This window comes from Tachyglossus aculeatus, chromosome 1 (genome assembly GCF_015852505.1).
Source record: "Tachyglossus aculeatus isolate mTacAcu1 chromosome 1, mTacAcu1.pri, whole genome shotgun sequence".
In the NCBI taxonomy this organism is placed as follows: domain Eukaryota; kingdom Metazoa; phylum Chordata; class Mammalia; order Monotremata; family Tachyglossidae; genus Tachyglossus; species Tachyglossus aculeatus.
The window spans coordinates 158,665,912-158,689,607 of NC_052066.1; the positions used below are offsets into that span (position 1 = coordinate 158,665,912).

At 41.5% G+C, this 23,696-nt stretch overlaps 1 protein-coding gene across 1 annotated transcript in view; it reads left to right on the plus strand.

Moving 5' to 3' along the window:
• Positions 1-23,696, plus strand: part of NRDE2 (NRDE-2, necessary for RNA interference, domain containing) — a 66,035-nt gene that overhangs the window by 12,752 nt on the left and 29,587 nt on the right. The window contains exons 2-7 of the mRNA XM_038746509.1: positions 6,683-6,791; positions 8,404-8,637; positions 11,666-11,815; positions 18,365-18,815; positions 19,981-20,386; positions 21,908-22,041. Coding sequence (XP_038602437.1) covers positions 6,683-6,791; positions 8,404-8,637; positions 11,666-11,815; positions 18,365-18,815; positions 19,981-20,386; positions 21,908-22,041 — 1,484 coding nt within the window. The remainder of the gene's footprint in view (positions 1-6,682; positions 6,792-8,403; positions 8,638-11,665; positions 11,816-18,364; positions 18,816-19,980; positions 20,387-21,907; positions 22,042-23,696) is intronic.

Sequence of the window (23,696 nt, forward strand, 5' to 3'; positions counted from 1 at the left end):
GCACTATACTAAGCACTTAGGAGAGTACAGTATTACAGAGTTGGTAGACATGTTCCCTGCCCACAACAAGGTTACAGTCTAAGGCGTACAGTACAGCAGAGTTGGTAGACATGTTCCATGCCCATTAGGAGTTTACTGTGAAGCGGGGAGCCAGACATTAAAATACATTATGAATATGCATAATCCCTAGGTCCAGTCCTCCCATTAGTTGTATTCACCTAATAGTTTTGTGATTTGCTCTGGCTTTTTCCAGGTTATGACTGCTTTCTGCAGGCTTATGAAGCTTATTAAAGTCAAGATAATTAACATTTCTCCCTTTTAACAGTGGGAGAGTAAATTAATATGACATATCATTTATATAACCTTGCCAGGTATTTGCCTTTTAGTTTGTATTTTCCCAAGAATAGAAATTAAGTTTTCAGGCCTTTAATGGCAGGCTTAAACTAGAGAAATAATCATGTGTGAATATAAAATTAATTTGACATAATATGAGTATCACATTTTCGTATTTTCTATTGCACCTGGGATTTCCTTTGTCCTGTCTTCTACTCATTTGGAATGGAAGGTTGTAGTTTTTTTGGGTTTTTTGTCTAAGCATCAGATTTAATATTCTTGGATATCTCTAAATCTCAAATTTACTTTCCCACCAGATTGACTTTGCTTTTCCTGCAGCTGAGATTGTGTGTTTATAGTATAGTGTCCTGCAAAGATGGTTTTGGGCATGTCCCTTAAACCAAAAGATCTGTGTTTTGTGTGGATCTGGAATTTTTTTTTGTCAGCAGAGAAGTGTATTCCAAGATCCTTTGTTTAAACTTGGGGATTCAACAGGCCCATTTCAAAAAGTAATCACTTCTCAGAAACCTATGCTTTTTTAGTTTGAATGTACAGCTCAGGAAACATTTGGGATGATGATAATGATCCAGAACTAATGCAGTATTCATCACTTAGCTAACTTTTTTTAAGCACACATCATTTGCAATAAGTGAATATGGTATCAATGTAAAGGAGGTTTAGATAATCTTGGACTATGTAAATCAAGACTAAACTCGTCTCTAGAGTGTAAGCTTGTTATGGGCAGGGAGAGTGTCTGCTAATTAATTGTATTAAGCGCTTACTGTGTGCTTGGCACTTAGTGCTGGGGTGGATACAAGCAACTCGGATTGGGCACAGTCCCTGTCTTGCATGGGGCTCACAGTCTTAACCCCCATTGACAGGTGAGGTAACTGAGGCACAGAGATGTGAAATGACTTACCCAAGTCCACACAGCAGACAAGTGGCAGAGCTGGAATTAGAACTCATGATCTTCTGACTCTCAGGCCTGTGCTCTATCCCAGTGCTTAGAGCAGTGCTTGGCACATAGTAAATGCATACAAATACCATCATTATTATTATTATTATCCACAACACCATGCTGCTGTATTGTATTCTTCCAAGCGCTTAGTACAGTGCTCTGCACATAGTAAGCGCTCAATAAATACCATTGATTAATCAAGATTTTGTTTTTAAACTGTTGGTGCAGCCCCACCATCTGTCTACAGTGTGGTTGACCTACCTTCACCAAGGGAGGAAAACAGAAGTTCCATAATAATCACATTTTAAAAATAAGTATTCCAGCCAGAAAAATTCAGTACTGAGGCGGTATATTGCTTACTAAGATATTAGTTATGGTGTGTTTCAGTAAGGGCTTAACTACAGCCCAAGCACTTCACTAAGAGCTGTGGTAGCTACAGGTATAACAAAACATAAACTAGGGGTAGACAGATTAAAAACAATAATTAAAAATGGCTTGTAAACAACAAGAAGCCACGGCCAAAGAAGCCAGCCAAACAGTGTTAAGACAAGCAAGTGAACAGCTCTGTGAAGGGGGAAGTGCCAGACTATTCCATCATCATCATCATCATCAATCATATTTATTGAGCGCTTACTATGTGCAGAGCACTGTACTAAGCACTTGGGAAGTACAAATTGGCAACATATAGAGACAGTCCCTACCCAACAGTGGGCTCACAGTCTAAAAGGGGGAGACAGAGAACAAAACCAAGCATACTAACAAAATAAAATAAATAGAATAGATATGTACAAATAAAATAAATAGAGTAATAAATATGTACAAACATATATACATATATACAGGTGCTGTGGGAAGGGAAGGAGGTAAGATGGGGGGATGGAGAGGGGAACGAGGGGGAGAGGAAGGAAGGGGCTCAGTCTGGGAAGGCCTCCAGGAGGAGGTGAGCTCTCAGTAGGGCCTTGAAGGGAGGAAGAGAGCTAGCTTGGCAGATGGGCAGGGGGACGGCATTCCAGGTCCGGGGGATGATGTGGGCCGGGGGTCGATGGCGGGACAGGCGAGAACGAGGCACGGTGAGGAGATCGGCGGGGAAGCGGAGGGTGCGGGGTGGGCTGGAGAAGGAGAGAAGGGAGGTGAGGTAGGAGGGGGCGAGGGGATGGAGAGCCTTGAAGCCCAGGGTGAGGAGTTTCTGCCTGATTCGCATATTGATTGGTAGCCACTGGAGATTTTTGAGGAGGGGAGTAATATGCCCAGAGTGTTTCTGGACAAAGATAATCCGGGCAGCAGCATGAAGTATGGATTGAAGTGGAGAGAGACACGAGGATGGGAGATCAGAGAGAAGGCTGATGCAGTAGTCCAGACGGGATAGGATGAGAGCTTGAATGAGCAGGGTAGCGGTTGGGATGGAGAGGAAAGGGCGGATCTTGGCAATGTTGTGGAGCTGAGACCGGCAGGTTTTGGTGACGGCTTGGATGTGAGGGGTGAATGAGAGAGCGGAGTCGAGGATGACTCCAAGGTTGCGGGCTTGTGAGACGGGAAGGATGGTAGTGCCGTCAACAGAGATGGGAAAGTCAGGGAGAGGACAAGGTTTGGGAGGGAAGACAAGGAGCTCAGTCTTCGACATGCTGAGCTTTAGGTGGCGGGCGGACATCCAGATGGAGATGTCCTGAAGGCAGGAGGAGATGCGAGCCTGGAAAGAGGGGGAGAGAGCAGGGGCAGAGATGTAGATCTGGGTGTCATCAGCGTAGAGATGATAGTTGAAGCCGTGGGAGCGAATGAAGTCACCAAGGGAGTGCGTGTAGATTGAGAACAGAAGGGGACCAAGCACTGAACCTTGGAGAACCCCCACAGTAAGAGGATGGGAGGAGGAGCCTGCAAAAGAGACTGAGAAAGAATGACCGGAGAGATAAGAGGAGAACCAGGAGAGGATGGAGTCTGTGAAGCCAAGGTCAGATAGCGTGTTGAGGAGAAGGGGGTGGTCCACAGTGTCAAAGGCAGCTGAGAGGTTGAGGAGGATTAAGACAGAGTATGAGCCGTTGGATTTGGCAACCAGGAGGTCATTGGTGACCTTTGAGAGGGCAGTTTCCGTGGAATGTAGGGGACGGAAGCCAGACTGGAGGGGGTCGAGGAGAGAGTTGTTGTTGAGGAATTCTAGGCAGCGCGTGTAGACAACTCGTTCAAGGAGTTTGGAAAGGAATGGTAGGAGGGATATGGGGCGATAACTAGAAGGTGAGGTGGGGTCAGGATGTAAATAGTCCTTATTGGTAAACCTTATTTATGCAGCCTCCACAGGGGCTTTAAAGCAGCATGGCGCAGTGGATGGCGCACAGCCCTGGGAGTCAGAAGGTCATGGATTCTAATGCTGGCTCTGCTGTGTGACCTTGGGCAAGTCACTTCACTTCTCTGTGCCTGTTACCTCATCTGTATAATGAGGATTGAAACTGTGAGCCCCAGGTGGGACAGGGACTATGTCCAACCCGATTTGCTTGTACCCACCCCAATGCTTAGTGTAATGCCTAGTACATAGTAAGCACTTAACAAATATCACAATTATTATTATTAAAGATTGATGTCCTGAGGTGCAGGGGAGACTGGTTCAGGCATAGATAGAGCAGCAGATCCTGGAGCCCGGGTCTTTAGGGGTATTGCCATAAACATGCAAAATCATATCACCCCAAAAATACATTAGCCCATGGTCAATCTAACAGGAGTTTGGTAGGCAGTAAGCCAAGTCATTTTTCCCTCTTCCTGTTTCCATTGCCTTTCTGTTGGAACCAGGTAATACAGTAATGAGGAGGAGTTCTGATAGGCTGGCAAGTCCCAAACTATGTAATTATTCATTTACCTGCAGTGTCTGAAGTCTAACATCCAACTAGATTCCATTTTCAAAATACCCATTAGACAATTGCTATCTTGTTGCTTTATAATGTGTTTAACCTTGCTCAGTAATGACACATCATTCTAAATAGGTACCTGGAATCTATTAAGTATTTGAAAATGAATATGTCATTCTTCAGAGACCTTAAATGGTTACCCATTCCTCCCTGCGTCAAGCAGAAACTCCTGACCACTGGCTTCAAAGAACTCCATCAGCTCCATTCCACGTATTTATCCACTCTTCTCCCACTGTACCCCCACCTTGTGCTCTTAGTTCCTCTCAAACTAATCTACTCATGGTGCGTTCATGGAACTCTTTCCCCTTGCAAACCACAGCTGTCCTCACCTTTAAAGCCCTTCTGATATCTCCTCCAAATTTTCTCTTTCCTAACAACTATCTCAGCACTCTGTGCCAACTTTGCACTTCCAACCACCTGAACCAAGGATGTGCATTTTTTCTTCCGTAGTTTATTACTTAAGCGCTTACTCATCTGCATATTTACTTTTCTTCCTCCTGTATGAAAATTATTTTATATCTGTCTCTCCCGCTCGACTATAAGCTTCTTGAGTGCCGGGATTGTGCCTTCTCTAGCATACTCTCCCAAGCACTTAATACAGGGCTCTGCACTTTGACTCACAAGTTGACTGATATATGGTTGAGTAAATAGTAAGGAGATTATTTTATCTTTTGCAGGATATCTCTTAAGAAAATTATGTGGTTTTTTAAATTGAGATCACTGAGTTCAGTGATCTAACTTCATGATTTAATAGTAAAAGTGTATTATTAGAATTAAAGTAAATTCACAATGATGAATAAGGTTCTGAAACAGCATTTGAAGATTTCCAGGCAGTTATGGAATGAGAAGTAGGATACAGTAAACTAATTACTTTTCAAATAATGAAACTAAAGCACAGGCTGCCTATTTCCTATTGGTTAGGCCAGTGCTCTGCACACAGTAAGCACTCAGTAAATACGATTAACTGACAAAAGGGTACGCTTAGCCACCAGTATGTATTAAGGGTCCATTTTTGGCAGAGGACTCCTTGAGATGACCTTGTACAACTTGGTAGCAGTAATGCTAAGGTACTGTTTAGGGACCCTGGTTTCAGTTCCCTGGGTGGGGCAGTGATATTTATTTGGATTCAGGACCAAGTTGGGGTTTGAGGACACAGTGAACCTCGGGATGTTGCCTGGGCACCTCCCAAGCCCATAGAGGGTGATTCTACTCAAATTAGCCAGCGAAACTAATTAGAAATGTGAGGGGGACAGGAGTCAGAGCGGCATTCAATCCTCTGGACTGTAAGGTCATTTTAGGCAGAGAATGTGTCTGCTAATTTTGTTGTATTGTAGTCTGCCAAGTGCCTAGTACAGTGTTCTGCATGTAGTAAGTACTCAACAAATCCCATTGATTAAAGCTAGGGCACCATCACCACTCTAAAAACACACGATGAAAGAGTCTGCAAGATTCTGCAAGACACTCAAAGCCAAATTTATTCCATGTTCACTAACTATTATAAATGGCTTGAAAGGAGCATTTGGGAAGATTTCATCTATTTTCTTCCCAGAAAGGGAGCATAAGACAAAAGAGAGAAAATAAGTGGGAAGAGGGAGAGGCCACTTATTCACACTACTCAATCAATTGTATTTATTGAGTGCTTACTGTATGCACTCACTGTACTGGGTGCTTGGGAAAGTACAATATAACAGAGTTGGTAGACACGTTCCCTGCCCACAACAAGTTTACAAGTCTAAAAAGGGAGCTTTTAGTCTAGAGGATGCTCTTCATAGTGGGACTGTGAGCAATTTTTATGGACTAATGAGTGAATCAGTTCTGGAGCCATTCTAGAACTTCAGTTTAGTCCATTGCATTTGTTTTTTACACCTATTTCTGTTGGTGTGTTGAAGGCTCCCTCATCATAATTCTAATGTCTTGGTTTGCATAGAGTTTGGACTTATAAAAAATTAATATCAGAAAGAAAAATAATTATCAGAATGCAGTCTGAACTCAGTGCTTTAACTAAGGAGCAAGTCTAGGTAAGTCAGTACTGGCATTGAGCATTGGAATGAATAGCGCAAACAGAAAAATTAAATTTAAATCCACTGCTAAGTTTATATTGTATATTTTAATTTTATAGAAAATAAATCAGTTAAGCCGAAGACCCTTAAGCCCTTGAACCCTGCTAGGTCTGATACTTACACAAGATCCTAATGCAGTGTAGAGTTGCTTTGTTTTTTAGTTCACATGTTCTTACTATGTTTGTATAACACTTATAGCTATAGTCCAAAATCACAAGAGGATTCTAGCTTTCAAATATTTTACAGCATGTTAAAATCTAGTGCTCAGTTAAATGGAAGTTTCATCTACTGCTTACCCACCAGCCTTGATTTAAAATGTCTGGCAAACACCAGCAGTAAATGAGACAGTTTGCTGATTTAGATGAATTTCTTGTTTCAAAGAACACGTTGAGCAGGTTTTTATTGATCTCATTCCCCCAACTTCCATTCTGAATTTGCAGAATTAGACTGGTTGAGCAATCCAAGCTTCTGTCCTGAAGTTGCACCACTCCTGCACCAACATGCTGAAGAGACTGCAGTTCTTCTTCCTAAGGGATCACCACCCATAAGGTAGCAAACTCTTAGCAGCTGGCTAATTGAGTTCTTTCTTACACCGGCTTTCTCTCTCCATCAGCATGCATGTCTTCAAAAACTTAGTGATATTTATTGAGCACTTTACCATGTGCAGAGCACTGTACTAAGCACTTGGGAAGTACAGTGCAACAGAGTTGGTAAACCTGATCCCTGCCCACAATGAGCTCGCTATCTTCAGGGACTTAGCATAAGGAAAGTCTCCTGGAAAGCTTCAGACTTACTGTGTACTTTCATTTAAAATAGCAAGATGTTCCTTACTCTGTTTTCTTTTACCTTACTATGACAGGTTTTTGTGGGTTTTTTTTGGCGGGGGGTGGCAATGACAATGAAAGCATAGTGTCTGTCACTAGGCCAGGAAAGAAATAGCATGATTGTAAGGATTAACTAATTTATTAAGGAGGTTTCTAGAATGTTATAGTTCGGATTAGCTTTCTCTTTTTTCATAAAAATAGTTTGAGAACTGTTTTTCCTCTCTCACAGGATAGGGGTGCTTGAAAATGTGAGAGAAACAAAATACAGCTACTCAAACGGCATTGGACGTATGCTGCTGGAGATTACTAAGGAGTCTTAGTAATATAATATACTTAATATAATATAATATTATAATTAATGATATAGTAATATAATATACTTAATATAATATAATATACTTAATATACTAATGGAATATTGAAAGTTCTTTTAATATCCCACCTTGACTGCCTCCTGGCTGACCTCCCTGCCTCAATAAATAAATATCAATGATGATATTATGGTTTATAGACAAATAAGCTGCCTTGCTGAGGTGCAAGAAATATTTGGGAATGGGGTTATTAAGGCCACCTGTTATTGGAATAAAGGAAGAGTTGCTATTGTAGTCAGTGACCAGAATTTAAACTGCTTACTTTTGAATATGCCACATAGGATATTGTTTAAAAAAGAGTATTGTCACTCTACCTTAAATATTTGACTTAAAAGTCCCGAAAACCAGAAAATGTGAACAGCAATTAATCTGATTAAAAACTGTTCCAATGATCAGGGCATGAAGAAGGTCATTGGTGACCTTAAAGAGGGCAGTTTTTGGAGAATGAAAGGGGCGGAAACCAAGTTTGAGGGGAATAAGGAGAGAATTGGAGAAGAGGAAGTGGTGATAATAATAATGGTATTTGTTAAGCACTTACTATGTGCTAAGCACTGTTCTAAGTGCTGGAGTAGATACAAGGTAATTAGGTTGTCCCACGTGGGGCTCACAGTCTTAATTCCCATTTTACAGATGAGGTAACTGAGGCCCAGAGAAGTTAAGTGACTTACCCAAAGTCACACAGCTGACAAGTGGTGGAGTGGGATCAGAACCCACGACCTCTGACTCCCAAGTCAAAGAATTTGGAGAGGAATGGTAGGAGGGAGGTGGGGCGATAAGTGTATAGAGCTGTGGGGTCAAGGGAGGGTTATTTTTCGAATAGGGGATTCATGAGCAAGTGTCCACTTTCCAGATTTCCACTTGGGGTGTACCTGTTTCTTGACCCATCTTTTCTTCCTCATTTTCTCTTAATAATATTTCCTCTGGCTGCTGTAATAGAAGAATTCTAAGATTTATTTTTCTAAACAGGCATCCTTTGACATCAGAGTTACCAGAAGACAGTGATGCTAACAAAGAGCTCAGACACATCAGTAAGAAACAGAAGAAAGAGAAAAAGAAAAGGAAAAAGCATCGGCACCACAAGAAAACCAGGAAAAATCATGAGCAATCGAGTAGCAGCGAGTTTGATGCAGACTCTGACTTTGAAAAGTACAAAGCTACAAGAAGCATCAGGGATAGTCAAAAGAAATTGGAGGAACCAAAGTATGTATTTTACGGGGAATTAATTATAGCATTATAAATCTGATTTGTATTTTCCCCTGAACCAGGCCACCAGTTTGGACAGTTCTAAGAAAAAGTTTTATTTGAAGAGGTCTTCCACTTTAGGGCTGTCTTACTGGGTCACTGACAGAGCATATTGCAGTGTGTAACACCAGAGAACTTCCTGTTGGTCAGAGTGATTGAACTTGGCAACGGGTTACTGACGAAGGTTATGAAATCTCTCTCCATGGATCTTTTAAGGAAATAGACAGCCACGGTGGTTCAGTCATTTGCTCGCCTAGAGTAAGAAGGGCGGACCAGGTAACTTCTCATGGACCCTTTCCATTGATTTATGTTACTTGGCCCCTAGGGCTATTTCAGGACTGAGTCTCTGTCACTTCTAAGGCTTTTGAGCCTGCTTCAATAGTTTAAAGGACATGAATGAGAGAGGGACCATGAAAGGAAATTGCACTCTAGGAAATATTAAGGGGAAATTACAGTGCCCAGCTCTGAGTGCTGTGCCTGAAGGAGATACTCAATAAATTTTATGATTTAATAAAAAAAAGGCTGTCTTTCTATGGGGAAAGTTATAGATGTAGAGTTAAAAGTTATGGATGTTGTAATGTTGTAAGATAGGTTCCTAAACATTAGGAAGGCTTTCAGGGAGAGTATTAAACACTGTCAATGCTGGTGGTAGAATCCTGAGCTGAGTCCATGCTTTCTTTGAATAGGTGTCACTGTCTTTTTTGAGCTTTCAGAGAAGCCAAAGAGAAAAATCCAGTATAGAAATTGTGGTGGGGTGACAGGAGAAGACGAGTACCAGTTTTAAGATCTCATGGAAGAGCAAAGGATAAAGTATAAATGAAGTTTGTTTAAATTTTCCCATCCACACTTTCCCCAGGAGATTTTCAGTGGCTGTTTCCCCTCCCTCCCACATTTTTGATGTTTCATGGAAGATACGTTTTGAAGAAGACTCATTTTCACACTTTTCATCATTAGTTACATACTATTAGCCCATCTGATGAAATCCCCAAACTGCATTTATTTAAAATTCACCTTACTTTTAGATATGTACGTATATGCCCCATCCCTAACTCGTATACCCAGTTTGTATGTTTCCAAGGAGCTTCAGTGGGGTTACCTCTTAGTTTAGTATTTTTTTCAGTGTAACTCCAAGCATTCACCTGCTTTTGAGATACTATATCCTAAGTAGAACAAATGATGCGTAGATTTGTTCTGACTACTCTGAAACTAGAAGAAAAGGTTTAAATTGTCCAGGGTCCAGGGGATGCATTTACAAATGTCAATCTGTGTTTGGCAACTCCTCAAGAACCACTGTGTATTGATTCTATGCTGGGAACACCCACTGATGACAAATGGCTAGTGCCCACACACGCTCATGGCACTCTCGCTCTTCTGTACCTAGAAGCTGCAACTACCCCACTCTGTAGTCTGAGCTGAATCACTCTTCTTCCAGGGGCGGAATGGATCCCCCTCCCTTCTTGTACTTGGGACCACATGCTGATTCCTGATCTTAACATTCTCTGAAGCAGGAATATTCTCTTATTCCTGAGACTGGTTGCTCTTAGGGGATAGTCTGCATCTGGCCTCCTGCCTGGTGGACATCTGGGACTTCCTCATGTTTCCAGTTGGCTCTTTCTTTCATTTTGGGATGGCTCCACACACTTCCTGCTGTGGGCTCTTCCCACCCACAGCTTCTGCACAGGCTATACAGCCTACTCTCGTAGCTCATCTACTTGTTTTCTAAGAGATCCCACTCTGTCTACATTGGGGATCCCATTTTTCCAGTGATTTGATGGGTTTTTGAGGCAGCCTTGAGGGTCTTGGATTCTATCTGAATATAGGCACAGACCTTGTTATAACAGCATATGTCAGCTGTCTTTTTGGCTGTCTTCGCAGTGTGATTTACGAGCCCCATTGTGCACTGATTTTCAGAGAGACTTTTTGGGAAGAATTCTGGGGTCTTGAAACCCCTCTTTTTTTAATGTTTTTTGTTAAGGATTTACTATGTGCCAGGCACCGTTCTAAGCCCTGGGGTAGATACAAGATAGGTTGGACACAAGTCCTTGTCCCACATAATCCCCATTTTACAGATGAGGTGACTGAGGCCCAGAGAAGTTAAGTGACTTGCCCAAGGTCACACAGCAGACAAGTTGCAGAACTGGGATTAGAACTCAGGTCCTCTGACTCCCAAACCTATGCCATTTTCCACTAAGCCACACTGCTTCTCTCTCCTTTCCCATTCTTAGGCAAACTTCTTCTGTTTGGGACCTTCTTGGGTCTTCTAAGATCCCGGTTTATTTTAACCTCTGTAGTTAAGCTCCACTGAAACCTATCAAAGAGAAGAGTAAGTGATTCATCTGCATTATCACATCTCCAGAACTGATCTGGGCTTTAAATCCAAGTATCCAGTGCAACATCTGTATCGCTTTCGGATATATCACTGGATCTATCTCTCTATCTGCCTACACATTCGTACGTGCGCACACACACACACGCACCACGCAGGAAAATCACACTATACAAGTTCACATTTCTGGGACCTGACCAAGGGCCAACAGATTACCTTTCCAATATATGTTGCCCCTGCATATAAAGTATACTAATGATTTAACTAGTTTCCCTGCACGTTGTTATAACTGCTTGTGAAGTTTTTGAAGGTGATTAGAGAAATTGCCATTTTTCTCTTGTGAACGTAGTGTGAAACACATTTAAGAAAGCAGATCCTCCCGTAATACAGTATTAACTTATGAAATATAGCAAGTGTTTTTGTATTTAAAGTCCACTTAGTGAACCCAGTGTTTCTCTCCTGTGCTGTTTCCCTAGAGCATGATACACCTGCCACATGCTATGGAGTGTGAATTGACATATGCACTTGGGAATATTAAATTTTTCCGTTCTTGCAATTGCTAACTGGTTCAAAGAGATGCTGAAAAAAGGTTCACTTTTGTCTGTTCTTTTCCTTTCCTTAAACTCCCCTCCCCCCTTTCCACCATCCTTCATCCTGAAGTCAGGAAAGTGAAGCTGCAGGTGTTGTTGGAAGTCACCTTGTTTGGCTTGAAGATGTTCAGGCTCTGACTGCAGAAACCTTCAGAATAGATAAGAAGCCTGATCCTGCAAACTGGGAGTACAAGTCTCTCTATCGAGGGGACATAGCAAGGTACGTGTTTAGCTGTGTGGATTCTTAAATTAGAGGCTAGTTGGGTATGATAATATAATGAACTTATTTGGTCATGATTCGTTTCTGCAATGGTATTATATGGAAATGTCTTTTAAATAGAAATTTCCCTACCCAGAAATGATTAGAAACCTGAACATGCTGGTATTTACTCACTAATTGTGTTCAATCTTTTGAAGTCTTTTTCCTTTTATGTCTGTTCTTGGTGGTTTCCCATTGGTAGTGAACTCCTGCTCTCCAAAGGAGAACACTCCTCTAGACTGTGAGCTCATTGAGGGCAGGGAATGTATCTGGTAACTCTGTTGTATTGTACTTCCCTATGCACTTAGTACAGTGCTCTGCACATAGCAAGCACTCAGTAAATACCATTGATTGATTGATTTGGCATACGACTTTGCTCCAAGCCGTAGGTAGTCCCAAAAGCATTTCCCGTAGAGGTGTCTAAATACCACATTTTGGAGTGCATTCTGTCCGGTAAACTTTGCATGCTTTTCATTGAAACCTTATGGGGTCTATCTTTAAAAAAAATAGCCACTTAGAACAGATACCATGTTTATCTCTAAAGTAACATTAATGCACACTGAGGCCTGATATAATTACAACACAACTAATGAAAATAGTTAGACAGCACAGACTGTTCCTTCATAGCCTTTCCAAGAAGGCTGAGGCTCTACTCTGGCTGTGTGGTGATGCTTTTGGTTTCTTAAGCAGCAAGAGACACTACTGCATGCCCTTGCAGAAGTGCCTGCATATATTAGTTATTATATCAGTTATTTGGTGGTTCACCATCTGTGGAAAGTGGGTTTGTGGATAAATTGGCCAAGGGACATTTCACCTATGATTCTTCTCCACGCTATGTATGCAGCAGGTTACATTTTTATGTACAGTCACAGGTAAAGGGTTTGTGGGGGAAAAGTCTCCCTTGCATTGTAAACTTCTTCTAAAAAGATACTTTACCTAGGAGGCATTCCCTGATTTCCACATCTTTGTAGTCATAGCATCCTATTAACCACCTCAACATGCCTATAATTACCTGTTTATTTGGTATTTATTTGCCTGCGTTATTATTTCCATGTAAATTATTTATTTATTTGTACTTTACCAGTAGATTGTAAGCTCCTTGAAGACAGTAAGCGCTCAGTAAATACGATTGAATGAATGAACAGTGACCACCACATCTTTTTATTGTTAGTGTTTTCCAAGTGTCTAACATACAGTGAGTTTTTGGCCCACAGTATTAGATGGGTCATTATTGTTGGTATTTCTAGGGCTGCCCCTTTAGGGTCATTGACCAATCCCTTTTGAATTTGGTGATGGCAGCAATCCAGGAAACTAATGATGCTGCTTCTCTACTAATTACTGTTCATTTCAATTAAATTAAGCCACCGGCCCAGTAGTCTCATTAAACACAGTTGTTCCATAAGTGCATTTTCGGTTTGTGTTTTGTAATGATCACTGTTTGGGAACTAGGGAATGTTCTTCTGCCAATGTATGAATCTCTGAATAGGGTGCAGTGCAATCCTCTGGACTGTGAGTTCATTGTGGGCAGGGAACGTGTCATATAGTTATGTTGTACTCTCTCAAGTACTCAGTACAGTGCCTGCGCACAGTACGCACTCAATAAATATGATTGATCAATTGAATGCTGGGAGAAATGGTTGTGCACTTGCCTGTGGCATTGGTATCATCATGGCTAGTGTACTATAACATGAGTTTTCCTCAATGTGGGATTTGTCAAGAACATAACAGGAAAACTCATTGTCCTTTCCATTCTAGGGTTTGTGGTATTTAGCCAGAAAGATTTTAGAGCAAAAAGCTTGTTTTGTTTCATTTCCTTTGTACGTCTATCTTCTGTTTTCAGGAGTTATATTCTAATGACCCAATCTCATTGTTTTTCCGTTTTTTTTCTTGAAATGAAAATTGTAATGAAAATCCTCTTTTCAGGAGCTATCTCCTAATCACCTAATTTCATTGTTTTTCTGAAATTAAAATTGTAGTAATTGTGTATTTAAGTGCCCACTGTGTGCCAAGCACTATAATAAGGGTTGGGATAGATATAAGCTAATCAGGTTGGACACAGTCCCTTTCCCACACGGGGTTCACAGTCTAAGTAGGAAGGAGCACAGTTTTGAATCCCAGTTGACAATGAAGAAACCAGGGCACTGAGAAGTTAAATGATTTGCCCAAGGCCACATGGGTGGAGCCAAGATTAGCCTCCCCGTCCTCTAACTCCCATGCCCATGCTGCTTCTATCAAGTGTATTAATTAATTTCTTTTTAGGCAGTCAAATAAGCTTTCTTTTTTTTTTCTGTTGGGTAGTAGTAATTATTTAAGATGTGCATTCAAAATTAGAAGAGGAATCCTTTGGTAATTCATTCTTAGTTCACTGAAACAGCCTAGTAATTGTTGATTTTTGGGCCCATCAACTCACCATAACTCAACTATTTAAATGGCCATACTAAAAGTATAGATATTTCTGGTTTATTATGTAATAAGAATAGTACAAAACCCAATGAAAGCAATTTTGTCACGAATCTTTGCTTTTTTCTCATTTTGGAAATCATAGTTTATATTAATTCCTGTCTCCTCCCCTAGACTGTAAGCTTGGGTTGGCAGGGAATGTGTTGTCACCTTTGTTGTATTGTACTCTCCCAAGTGTTCAGTACAGTGCTCAGCACACAGTAAGCTCTCAATAAATACCATTGATGATGGTAGTTCATATTTCATCTTGAAGTCTTTAAAGTTGCTTCTTGAACTTGGTCTTGCAAAGTGACAGGGGAGAGCGGAACAGGAAGAGATCTGATCTTTCAAACTCAACTCCTATTCTTTAGATTTTTCTAATTTAAAAACAATTTGGAAGTGAAATTAGGTGTTTTTCAAATTACACAATATCAATAAATCTATACTATTTATTGCACTTACTGTGTGCAGAACACTGTAGTAAAAACCTGGGAGAGTACAGTAGAATTAGTAGATATGATCTCTGTCCTTAAGGAGAAGCCCAGGAAATAGCATGGCCTGGTGGAAAGAGCATGTCCCTGGGAGTTAGAGAACCTGGGTTCCAATCCCAGCTCCATCACATGTCTGCTTTGTGACCTTGGGTAAGTCACTTAACTTCTCCGGGCCTCAGTTACTTCATCTGTGAAATGGGGATTAAAGCTGTGAGCCTGTGTGGGGCATGAACTGTATCCAACCAGCTTATCTTTTATTTACCCCCAAGGCTTCATATGGTGTCTGGGACATAGTAAGCGCTTAACAAATTATTAAAAGAAAAAAAGAGAAAGGAGTTTAGAGTCTAGTGGTGGAGACAAGCATTAAAACAAAATATAGGTAAGGGGTGGCGTGAGTATCAAAGTGCCCAGGGGGTATGGACCCAAGTACACAAGTGACACAGAAGGGAGGGTGAATAAAGGGAGGGAATGAGAGGTTACTCAGGGAAGGCTTCCTAGAGGAAATGTGACTTTTTTGGTAGGGCTTTGAATACAAGAATACTCTAGTGGGTTGTAACTGACAAAATGATGTTCGTATGTAATAAGCTTCAATGTGTTTCCCCTTAAATACCACAGTAATCAAAAGACAAAGTGCAGTGCAGTAGTTCCCCAAGAAAAAGGATTTACTGTTACACTATAAATCTCAATAATAATAATAATAATAATAATAATAATAATAATCATAGTATTTGCTAAGCACTTAACTATGTGTCAGGCACTATACTAAGTGCTGGGCTGGATTCAAGCAGATCAGGTTGGACGCTGTCCCTGTCCCACGTCGGGCTCACAATCTCAATCCCCATTATACAGATGAGGTAACCGACACCCAGAGAAGTGAAGTGACTTGCCTAAGGTCACAGCAGGCAAGTGGCAGAGTGAGGACTAGAACCCATGACCTTCTTACTCCCAGGCCTGTGCTCTATCCATTACGCCATGCTGCTACTTTATGAAACAATAGTATTTATTGAGCACATACTACCCTGTTCTGTTGGGAGAGTACAGTAGAGTTGGTAAATCCAATCCCTAACCTCAGAGAATTTACCATCCAGTGGGGAGACAGATACCAAAAGAAATTACAGATAGGAGGCAGCAGTAGAGTGTCAGTCAATGGTATTTGGTTAAATTGTGTAGTGCACTGTGGTAAGCCCTTGGGAGACAACACAGTAAGTGCTCAATAAATATGATCGAATGAACAGACATACCCAGTTAGGGAGTTGGAGGCAGAGGAAGGGCCAGTTAAATAGATTGGAAAGGAGAGGCTAGAGTCAGGGGAGGAGAACTAGGAGAGGACTAAGAAGAAGAGAGTGGGCCACAGTGACAAAGGCGAGAAGTCAAGGGAAATTAGGACCCAGTAGAGTCTGTTAGATTTGGTGAGGAGGAGGTCATTTGTGTCCTGGGAAAAGGCAGTTCAGTGGAGTGGAGGTAGTGGAAGCCAGTTTGCAAAGGGTAAAGGAATGGAGAAGAAGTGGAGGGAGTCAGGGCAAACAGCCTATCTGAGGAGTTTGGACAGGGGTGGTAGGAGAAAGATGGAGTGAAAGCTGGATTGGGGTAGGAAAGCAGTGGGGTAGGAGTTGTTGGAGAGTGTATGGTTGATGGTGGCTGTGGAGGAGGGAAGAAGAGTGGGTGCAGGAGGTTTTGGAAGGTATGAAGAGTTGGGTAGGAAGTACAGGTGGAGGGGTCAGATTTTGCAAGCAGGTGGGAGATAACATATTGAGAGATGGTTGGGAAGAATGAGAGAATGGGAGGTGGGGTAGGAGAAAGCTGTGCACGTGAGTGGAAGGTGTGGCAGTAATTTACACCTGCTGCTTTGAATTTTTGCCAACAAAGTTGAAAAAGTCACAGGGCCAAGAGAGTGGGTAATGGTGTCCCTGGGCTTTTGTCTTAAGTAGCACTAGCTTTGAAGGGGTTTGAGGCTTATTTGCAATATATGTTATTCTGAAGTTTTTCTTATGGAAATGAGCAATATTCAGTTCAATGAAGACCTTGAAAATTTGGAAAACGGTAGGACTGATTGTATTTATTCAGCATTTATTCTGTCCAGAACAATGTTCTGATTGCTTGGGAGAGAACAGTTTAACAGAAAATGTAGGAATGTTCATTGCCCACAAGGACCTTACAGTCTAGAGGGAGAGACAGACATTAAAATAAATTATGGCTATGTGTAGAAGTACTGGGGGGCCAAGTGTGTGGTGAATAAAGTGTTCAAATCCAGGTGCAAGGATGCCTCAGAAGGGAGAGGGAGTAAGGGAAATAAGGGCTAGTCATCTCTGGTTTTAATAAAGCTTTGAAGGTGGGGAGAGTGATGGTAAGTCAGAAATGAAGTGGAAGAGAGTTCCAGGCCAGACACAGGACATAAATGCGGAGTTGGCAGTGAGGTAGACAAGATTGAGATAGAGTAAGTAGGTTGATGTTAGAGAAGTGAGGTGAGCATGGTGGATTTTAGTAGGAAATCAGCAAGGTAAAATTGGAAGGAGAAAGGTGATTGGGTTCTTCTTTAAAGCCAATGGTAAGGAGTTTCTGGTTGATATGGATGGCAACCACTGGAGGTTCTTGAGGAGTGGGGAAACAGACGTTGCACTAAATTACAGATAGTTATTTAGGCCTATCTTTAGCTCAGTTTATCCAGTTTATAAATTCGGTCCACATTTTAGGTTTCACTTGGGTCAGTGAATTCTAGACAAGGTTTAAAGCATTGGAGGGTATTGCGTGACTGGACTTGGTTGAAAATTTTTTTTTCTCAAAGCAAATGTTGGTGTCTGCAACATTCTTCTTCAGGAAATAATTTATGTTAAAAGCTTAAAAATGCAATGATCCTCCTGGTATTTGTTCAGTTCTTTGGAGAAAAACCTGCTTTTTAGAAAATTATCTGGGCAGTGGACTGGAATATGGACTGGAGTGGGGAGAGACAGCAGGTCAGCAAGGAAGCTGATGCAGTAGTCAAGGCAGTATAGGATTAAGTGCTTGGATCAACTGGGTAGCAGTTGGGATGGAGAGGAGAGGGTAGATTTTTAGCAATGTTGTGAAGGTGGAACCAAAAGGATTTGGTGACAGGTTGAATATTTGGGTTGAATGAGAGAGTTGAGTTGAGAATAATGCCGAGCTTACAGGTTGGTGAGATGGAGGATGGTGGTGCTGTCTTCAGAGATGAGAAAGACAGGGGGAGGACAGGGTTTGGGTGGAGTGATAAGGAGTTCTGTTTTAGGCATGTTAAATTTGAGGTGTCGGCAAGACATCCAGGTAGAGGTGTCCTGAAGGCCGGAGGAAATATGAGACTGCAGAGGAGAAAGGTCAGGGCTGGAGAGGTAGATTTGGGAGTCATTCACATATAAGTGGCAGTTGAAGCTACAGGAGCAAATGAGTCCTCCAAGGGAGTGGGTGTTCATGGAGAATAGGAGACCCAGTACTGAGCCTTGAGAGACTCCCAGAGGAAGAGGAGAAGCTTAAGAGCTTTTCAGTCTTTTGAAACAGCTTTACTTAAACTATTGAACATATGTCTGCAAATAGTTAAAATAGCTACCTAATGATTTTTTTTACCTTTAAGGTTCAAGAGGAAAGGAAACTCCTGCCTTGGCATCAATCCTAAGAAGCAATGCATATCTTGGGAGGGTGCTACTACCAAAAAGAAACAATCACACAAACAAGTTGACCGTTATTTCACAAAGAGTAGTGTGCGGTTATTAAGCACTGATGGAGTTGCTCTTTGCAGCAAAAACAAAACTCTTCCACCTGACCCAGGCTCATTCATTGCAGTAAAAGAAACGGAAGAGGTGCCTTCACCTGCCACAACATGTGTGAATCCTCTTGGAATTTATGATAAATCAACTACATTATGGTTGCAGGGGCGGGGTCCCCAAGAGAATGAAGCACAGGAGCCAGTCCCACAAAAGGATGATGCAAACTCACATCTAGGAGCAAAAGTGGAAGAATTTAACAGGAAGGTCCGAGAGAACCCCATGGATATTACATTATGGATGGAATTTGTTTCTTTTCAGGTAAGTACCATAGTTGCGTAGTTTGGCAAACTCCAGTCGTCTCGTTTCCCTGTAATGGGTAAAATAGTTGCCTGAGTTACCTGAACAGGATGGGTCTTGACTTTTTTTTTGGAACTGATTAAGCAAGCGACATAATCCGTCCCAGAGATGAAGGCGCTTTTTTTTTAAATGGCATTTATTAAGCACTTACTCTGTGCAAAGCACTGTTCTAAGCACTGGGGAGGTTATAATAATAATAATGGCATTTGTTAAGCGCTTACTATGTGCAAAGCACTGTTCTAAGCGCTGGGGAGGTTACAAGGTGATCAGGTTGTCCCACGGGGGGCTCACAGTCTTAATCCCCATTTTCCGGATGAGGTAACTGGGGCACAGAGAAGTGAGTGACTTGCCTAAAGTCACACAGCTGACATGGCGGGGCTTGGATTCAAACCAATGACCTGACTCCCAAGCCCGGGCTCTTTCCGCTGAGCCACGCAGTGCTCTGCACACAGTAAGCGCTCAATAAATATGACTGAACTGAAATTGAAGTGTTACTTTATGTCAGTATTTGGACCTTCACTTGTGGCGGGAGTGATCAGATTGTCCCACAGGGGTCTCGCAGTATTAATCCCCATTTTACAGTTGAGGTAATTGAGGCACAGAGAAGTTAAGTGACTGGCCCGAAGTCACACAGCTGACAATTGGCAGAGCCAGGATTTGAACCCATGACCTCTGACTCCAAAGCCCGGGCTCTTTCCATTGAGCCACGCTGCTGCTTCACTTGTAAGGTGAAGTGTAGCATTTTTGAGCTCTTTTATGATAGTTGGTATATTAAGAAAGCTTCATTTCATGGAAGAGCAATAGGTAAAAAGTGGGCTGTGCACATACCCAGTTTTTGATTTCAGTATTGAAAAAACTTGAGCCAAATTTTGCCTCAGAAAGCAGTTGTGTGCAGTATCTTGTTGAGAAGCTTGCTATATTGAGTCAGTTACTTTTTGTAGTAATAGTATTAAGTGCTTACTGTGTTCAGAGCACTCTGCTAAGTGCTGGGAGAAATACACAGGTGATGCAAACTCATGACCCTGCCTGCAGTGATTCAAGGAGGACTCCATAAACATCTTAAGAAGTGGTAATAGTTACAGCTCATTTTCATTCACAATTATAACTTGATTTTCCTTTGTTTTAGGATGAGTTGATGAAAGGAACCAGCCTGTATACCACTGGTGAGGGCAAGCAGACCAGCAGGAAAAATTCACTCAAGTTCATCCTTGAAAAGAAATTGGCCATTTTAGAGCATGCCATTGAAAGCAACCCGACTAATATAGATTTGAAACTTGCTAAGCTTAAACTCTGCACAGAACTATGGGAACCATCTACTCTGATCAAAGAATGGCAGAAACTGATTTTTTTACATCCCAATAATGTAGCCCTATGGCAGAAGTACCTCCTATTCTGCCAAAGCCAATTCAGCACCTTTTCAGTATCTAAGATTCACAGTCTCTATGGGAAATGTTTGAGCACTTTAGCAGCAGTTCAAGATGGTAGCATTGTATCTCATCCTGCACTGCCTGGCACCGAAGAAGCTATGTTTGGTAAGGTAATCTCTGAAGAAAAAACATGAAAAGATCATATTCTCCCCCCCACGTCTCTTTTTTGCCTGTAAACTAGGGATTTTCTGTTTTCGAAAACTCTGCTGAAAAGGCAGACTGATGAAATCTTGACCTTTAATGTAACAGACAAAGCAGGCATCCCATTCCCCTGCTGATTTAACAGATGCTTTGTTTGGGGGGTGGTTTCTGGGATAAATTGTAACATTACACCTCATTAAATAATCTAGAATGTGAATTTTAAAAGTAGAGCAAATTGGTGTGAGGTTACCAAAAGTTAAATTCCTTTGCTTCATGGCTTATTAATTAGCAGGGGGCTGGAAAATCTATATATTTTCTGCTCTGTTTCAAAGTACACTTTTTCTCACAGTGTACTATCTTTGCCAATTAGTGTCCGAAAGAGAAAGAATCAATCAGTGGCATTTATTGAACACTTACTGTGTAGAGCATTATACTAGACATTTGGGAAAGAACAATATGAGTTGGTAGGTGTGATCCTTTCCCATGAGGAGCTTAGAGTCTGGTGGGGAAACAGATGTTACACTAAATTACAGATAGTTATTTAGGTCTATCTTTAGCTCAGTTTATCCAATTTATAAATTCTGTCCACATTTTAGGTTTCACTTGGGTCAGTGAATTCTAGACAAAGTTTAAAGCATTGGAGGGTATTACGTGACTGAACTTGGTTGAAAAATTTGATTTCTCAAAGCAAATGTTGGTGCCTGCAACATTCTTCTTCAGGAAATAATTTATGTTAAAAGCTTAAAAATGCAGTGATCCTCCTGGTATTTGTTCAGTTCTTTAGAGAAAAGTATTTTACTGGCTTTGCAAGGTCTTTGTGGCTGGATAATATGCTGTTGTAATCTGCTCTCCCAAGCTCTTGGTACAGCACTCTGCACACAGGAGGCAATAAATAGCATTGAATAGCACTGAATTTTTGTACATTTAAGAGAATGCACTTATAGTATTGAGTTGTCCCTTTATAATTTATTGTTCTTTTATGCTGCAGTTACAACAAACATTCAAATTTTTGTTTGTTTTACCTTGATTTATTCATTCTTTCATTTTAAATCTGTGGTGAAAATTTCTGGTGAATAATGCCCTCTACTGTTAATTTAAGTTCCCAGGGTGGCTAAATTTTTTTCCTTTCCCCCTTTTTGGTTTTGGAAAAGTCTTTAATGCACTGTAATCATTTTAATATTTTTATAGAGATATTTACGTCATAGCTTATTTTCACATTGATGCTTTGATGTTCCTATAAAAGTCTAGTTTTGAGAATTAATAACTTCTGTTTGAAGAGATTAGTCTATATTTGTTGCTGTTCTTACATGAAAATTGTTAATATTTACTTGAAGATTTTCTGAAGTGTAAATAACTCTTCTCAGTTGTTGCTTCATTGCAGTGATATTCTTCTCTTAAACCTAAGGTGTCTTACAGTCTTAAAAAGCACATTTCTCAATTTCAGTAATGTTTCTTTTTTTCCCTCCCTCTTTCTCTATTTCACAGCACTCTTCGTTCAACAGTGTCATTTTCTTAGACAGACTGGCTACTCGGAGAAAGCAGTTTCTTTGTTTCAAGCAATGATTGACTTTACTTTCTTCAAACCTGACAGTATGAAAGATTTGTCCACAAGAAGACAGGTAATATTTTCTATTTTGACTTATTTTAAATTTATCTCATAAGAAGTTCATGGAAGGCTGATGTGTTTGGGGTTTTAAAAAATGGTAGATCATCAAAATGAAAGATTTCATTATATTTTCCTGATGCCATTCCTAGTTAAAACTGAATATTTCAGGAAACCTAATTAAGGAACCTAGTCACAGCTGATTTTGGAAGCTAAAAGCTCAGGTGTATATACTAATAAAGGAGTTTTGGTACAGTGAAAAGGTAGGCTTTGTAATGTGGAAATGAAGGGCAGGTGAGGTATACCTTGTTCATCTTGGACCCTGAGTAAAATGGGTCCAAGACGAACAAGGCACACACACCTCACCACACCTCTGGTGGCTGCAATGAACTAAAAGCCTAAAAGGAAGATGACAAGAAATGAAGTTATAGCATCGTTATTATTTCTCCTTCTCTGTGGTGGTTCAGGAACAGTTGTTTCTTCCTGCTGCCACCACATGTGGCAGTTTGGGTCAAATACCCCTTTGGTAAAACCCCCAAAAGGCTACACCCACATACGGCTGAGGCTTCCTGAAATTTCCACCAACTTAACTGCCAATTTATTGTACTGTCATGTTTATCACCCTTTCACACTTCCCAAAAATCTGCCCTGCTTCTCTCCAGTCCCTCCCTCCTGCCCCTTCTTCAACTCTCCCATCTTTTCATCACACCGCGTGGCCCCTGCTGCTCCCAGAAGGCTCCTGTCCTCCGAGCGCTGCCATAGACACCCCCTGCTTCCACCCCCCCACACTTAAGCGACCTTCCTTATAGTGCCCCCCAACCCCCCTTCCCGGTCCAGTCCTGACTGACTCCTCCCGCCCCCCCCCCGGAAAAAGGCCCTTGTTATCACCAAGTTACATTAACGACAACCTCATTTGCACCGACTCAGCCTTCCTGTCCCGCCATCGACCCCGGCCCACGTCCTCCCCCGGGCCTGGAATGCCCTCCCCCTGCCCATCCGCCAAGCTAGCTCTCTTCCTCCCTTCAAGGCCCTACTGAGAGCTCAGCTCCTCCAGGAGGCCTTCCCAGACTGAGCCCCTTCCTTCCTCTCCCCCTCGTCCCCCTCTCCATCCCCCGCATCTTACCTCCTTCCCTTCCCCACGGCACCTGTATATGTGTTTGTACATATTTATTACTCTATTTTACTGGTACCTATCTATTCTATTTATTTTATTTTGTTAGTATGTTTGGTTTTGTTCTCTGTCTCCCCCTTCTAAACTGTGAGCCCGCTGTTGGGTAGGGACTGTCTCTATATGTTGCCAGCTTGTACTTCCCAAGCGCTTAGTACAGTGCTCTGCACACAGTAAGCACTCAATAAATATGATTGATTGATTGATTTTCAAGCAGTATTTTAAGAGGTCTCCCTCCTCCTCTCAAAATCTACCCTTTCCACCTTGCCTCCAACCCCATACATTCACACCTTAACAAAATCCTCTCCTTTCTTTCCTCCCTGAGCATTATCTTCAAATGTTCACTTTCTAGTGGCTTCTTCCCCTCTACTTTCAAAGATTTTCATGAATCCCCTTTTTTTTTAAAAAAAAAATCCCTCCCATGAGTCCCCATAGTTATCACCCCATTTTCCTCTTACCATTCCTCTCCAAGCTCCTTAATTGAGTTGTCTACAACCACTGTC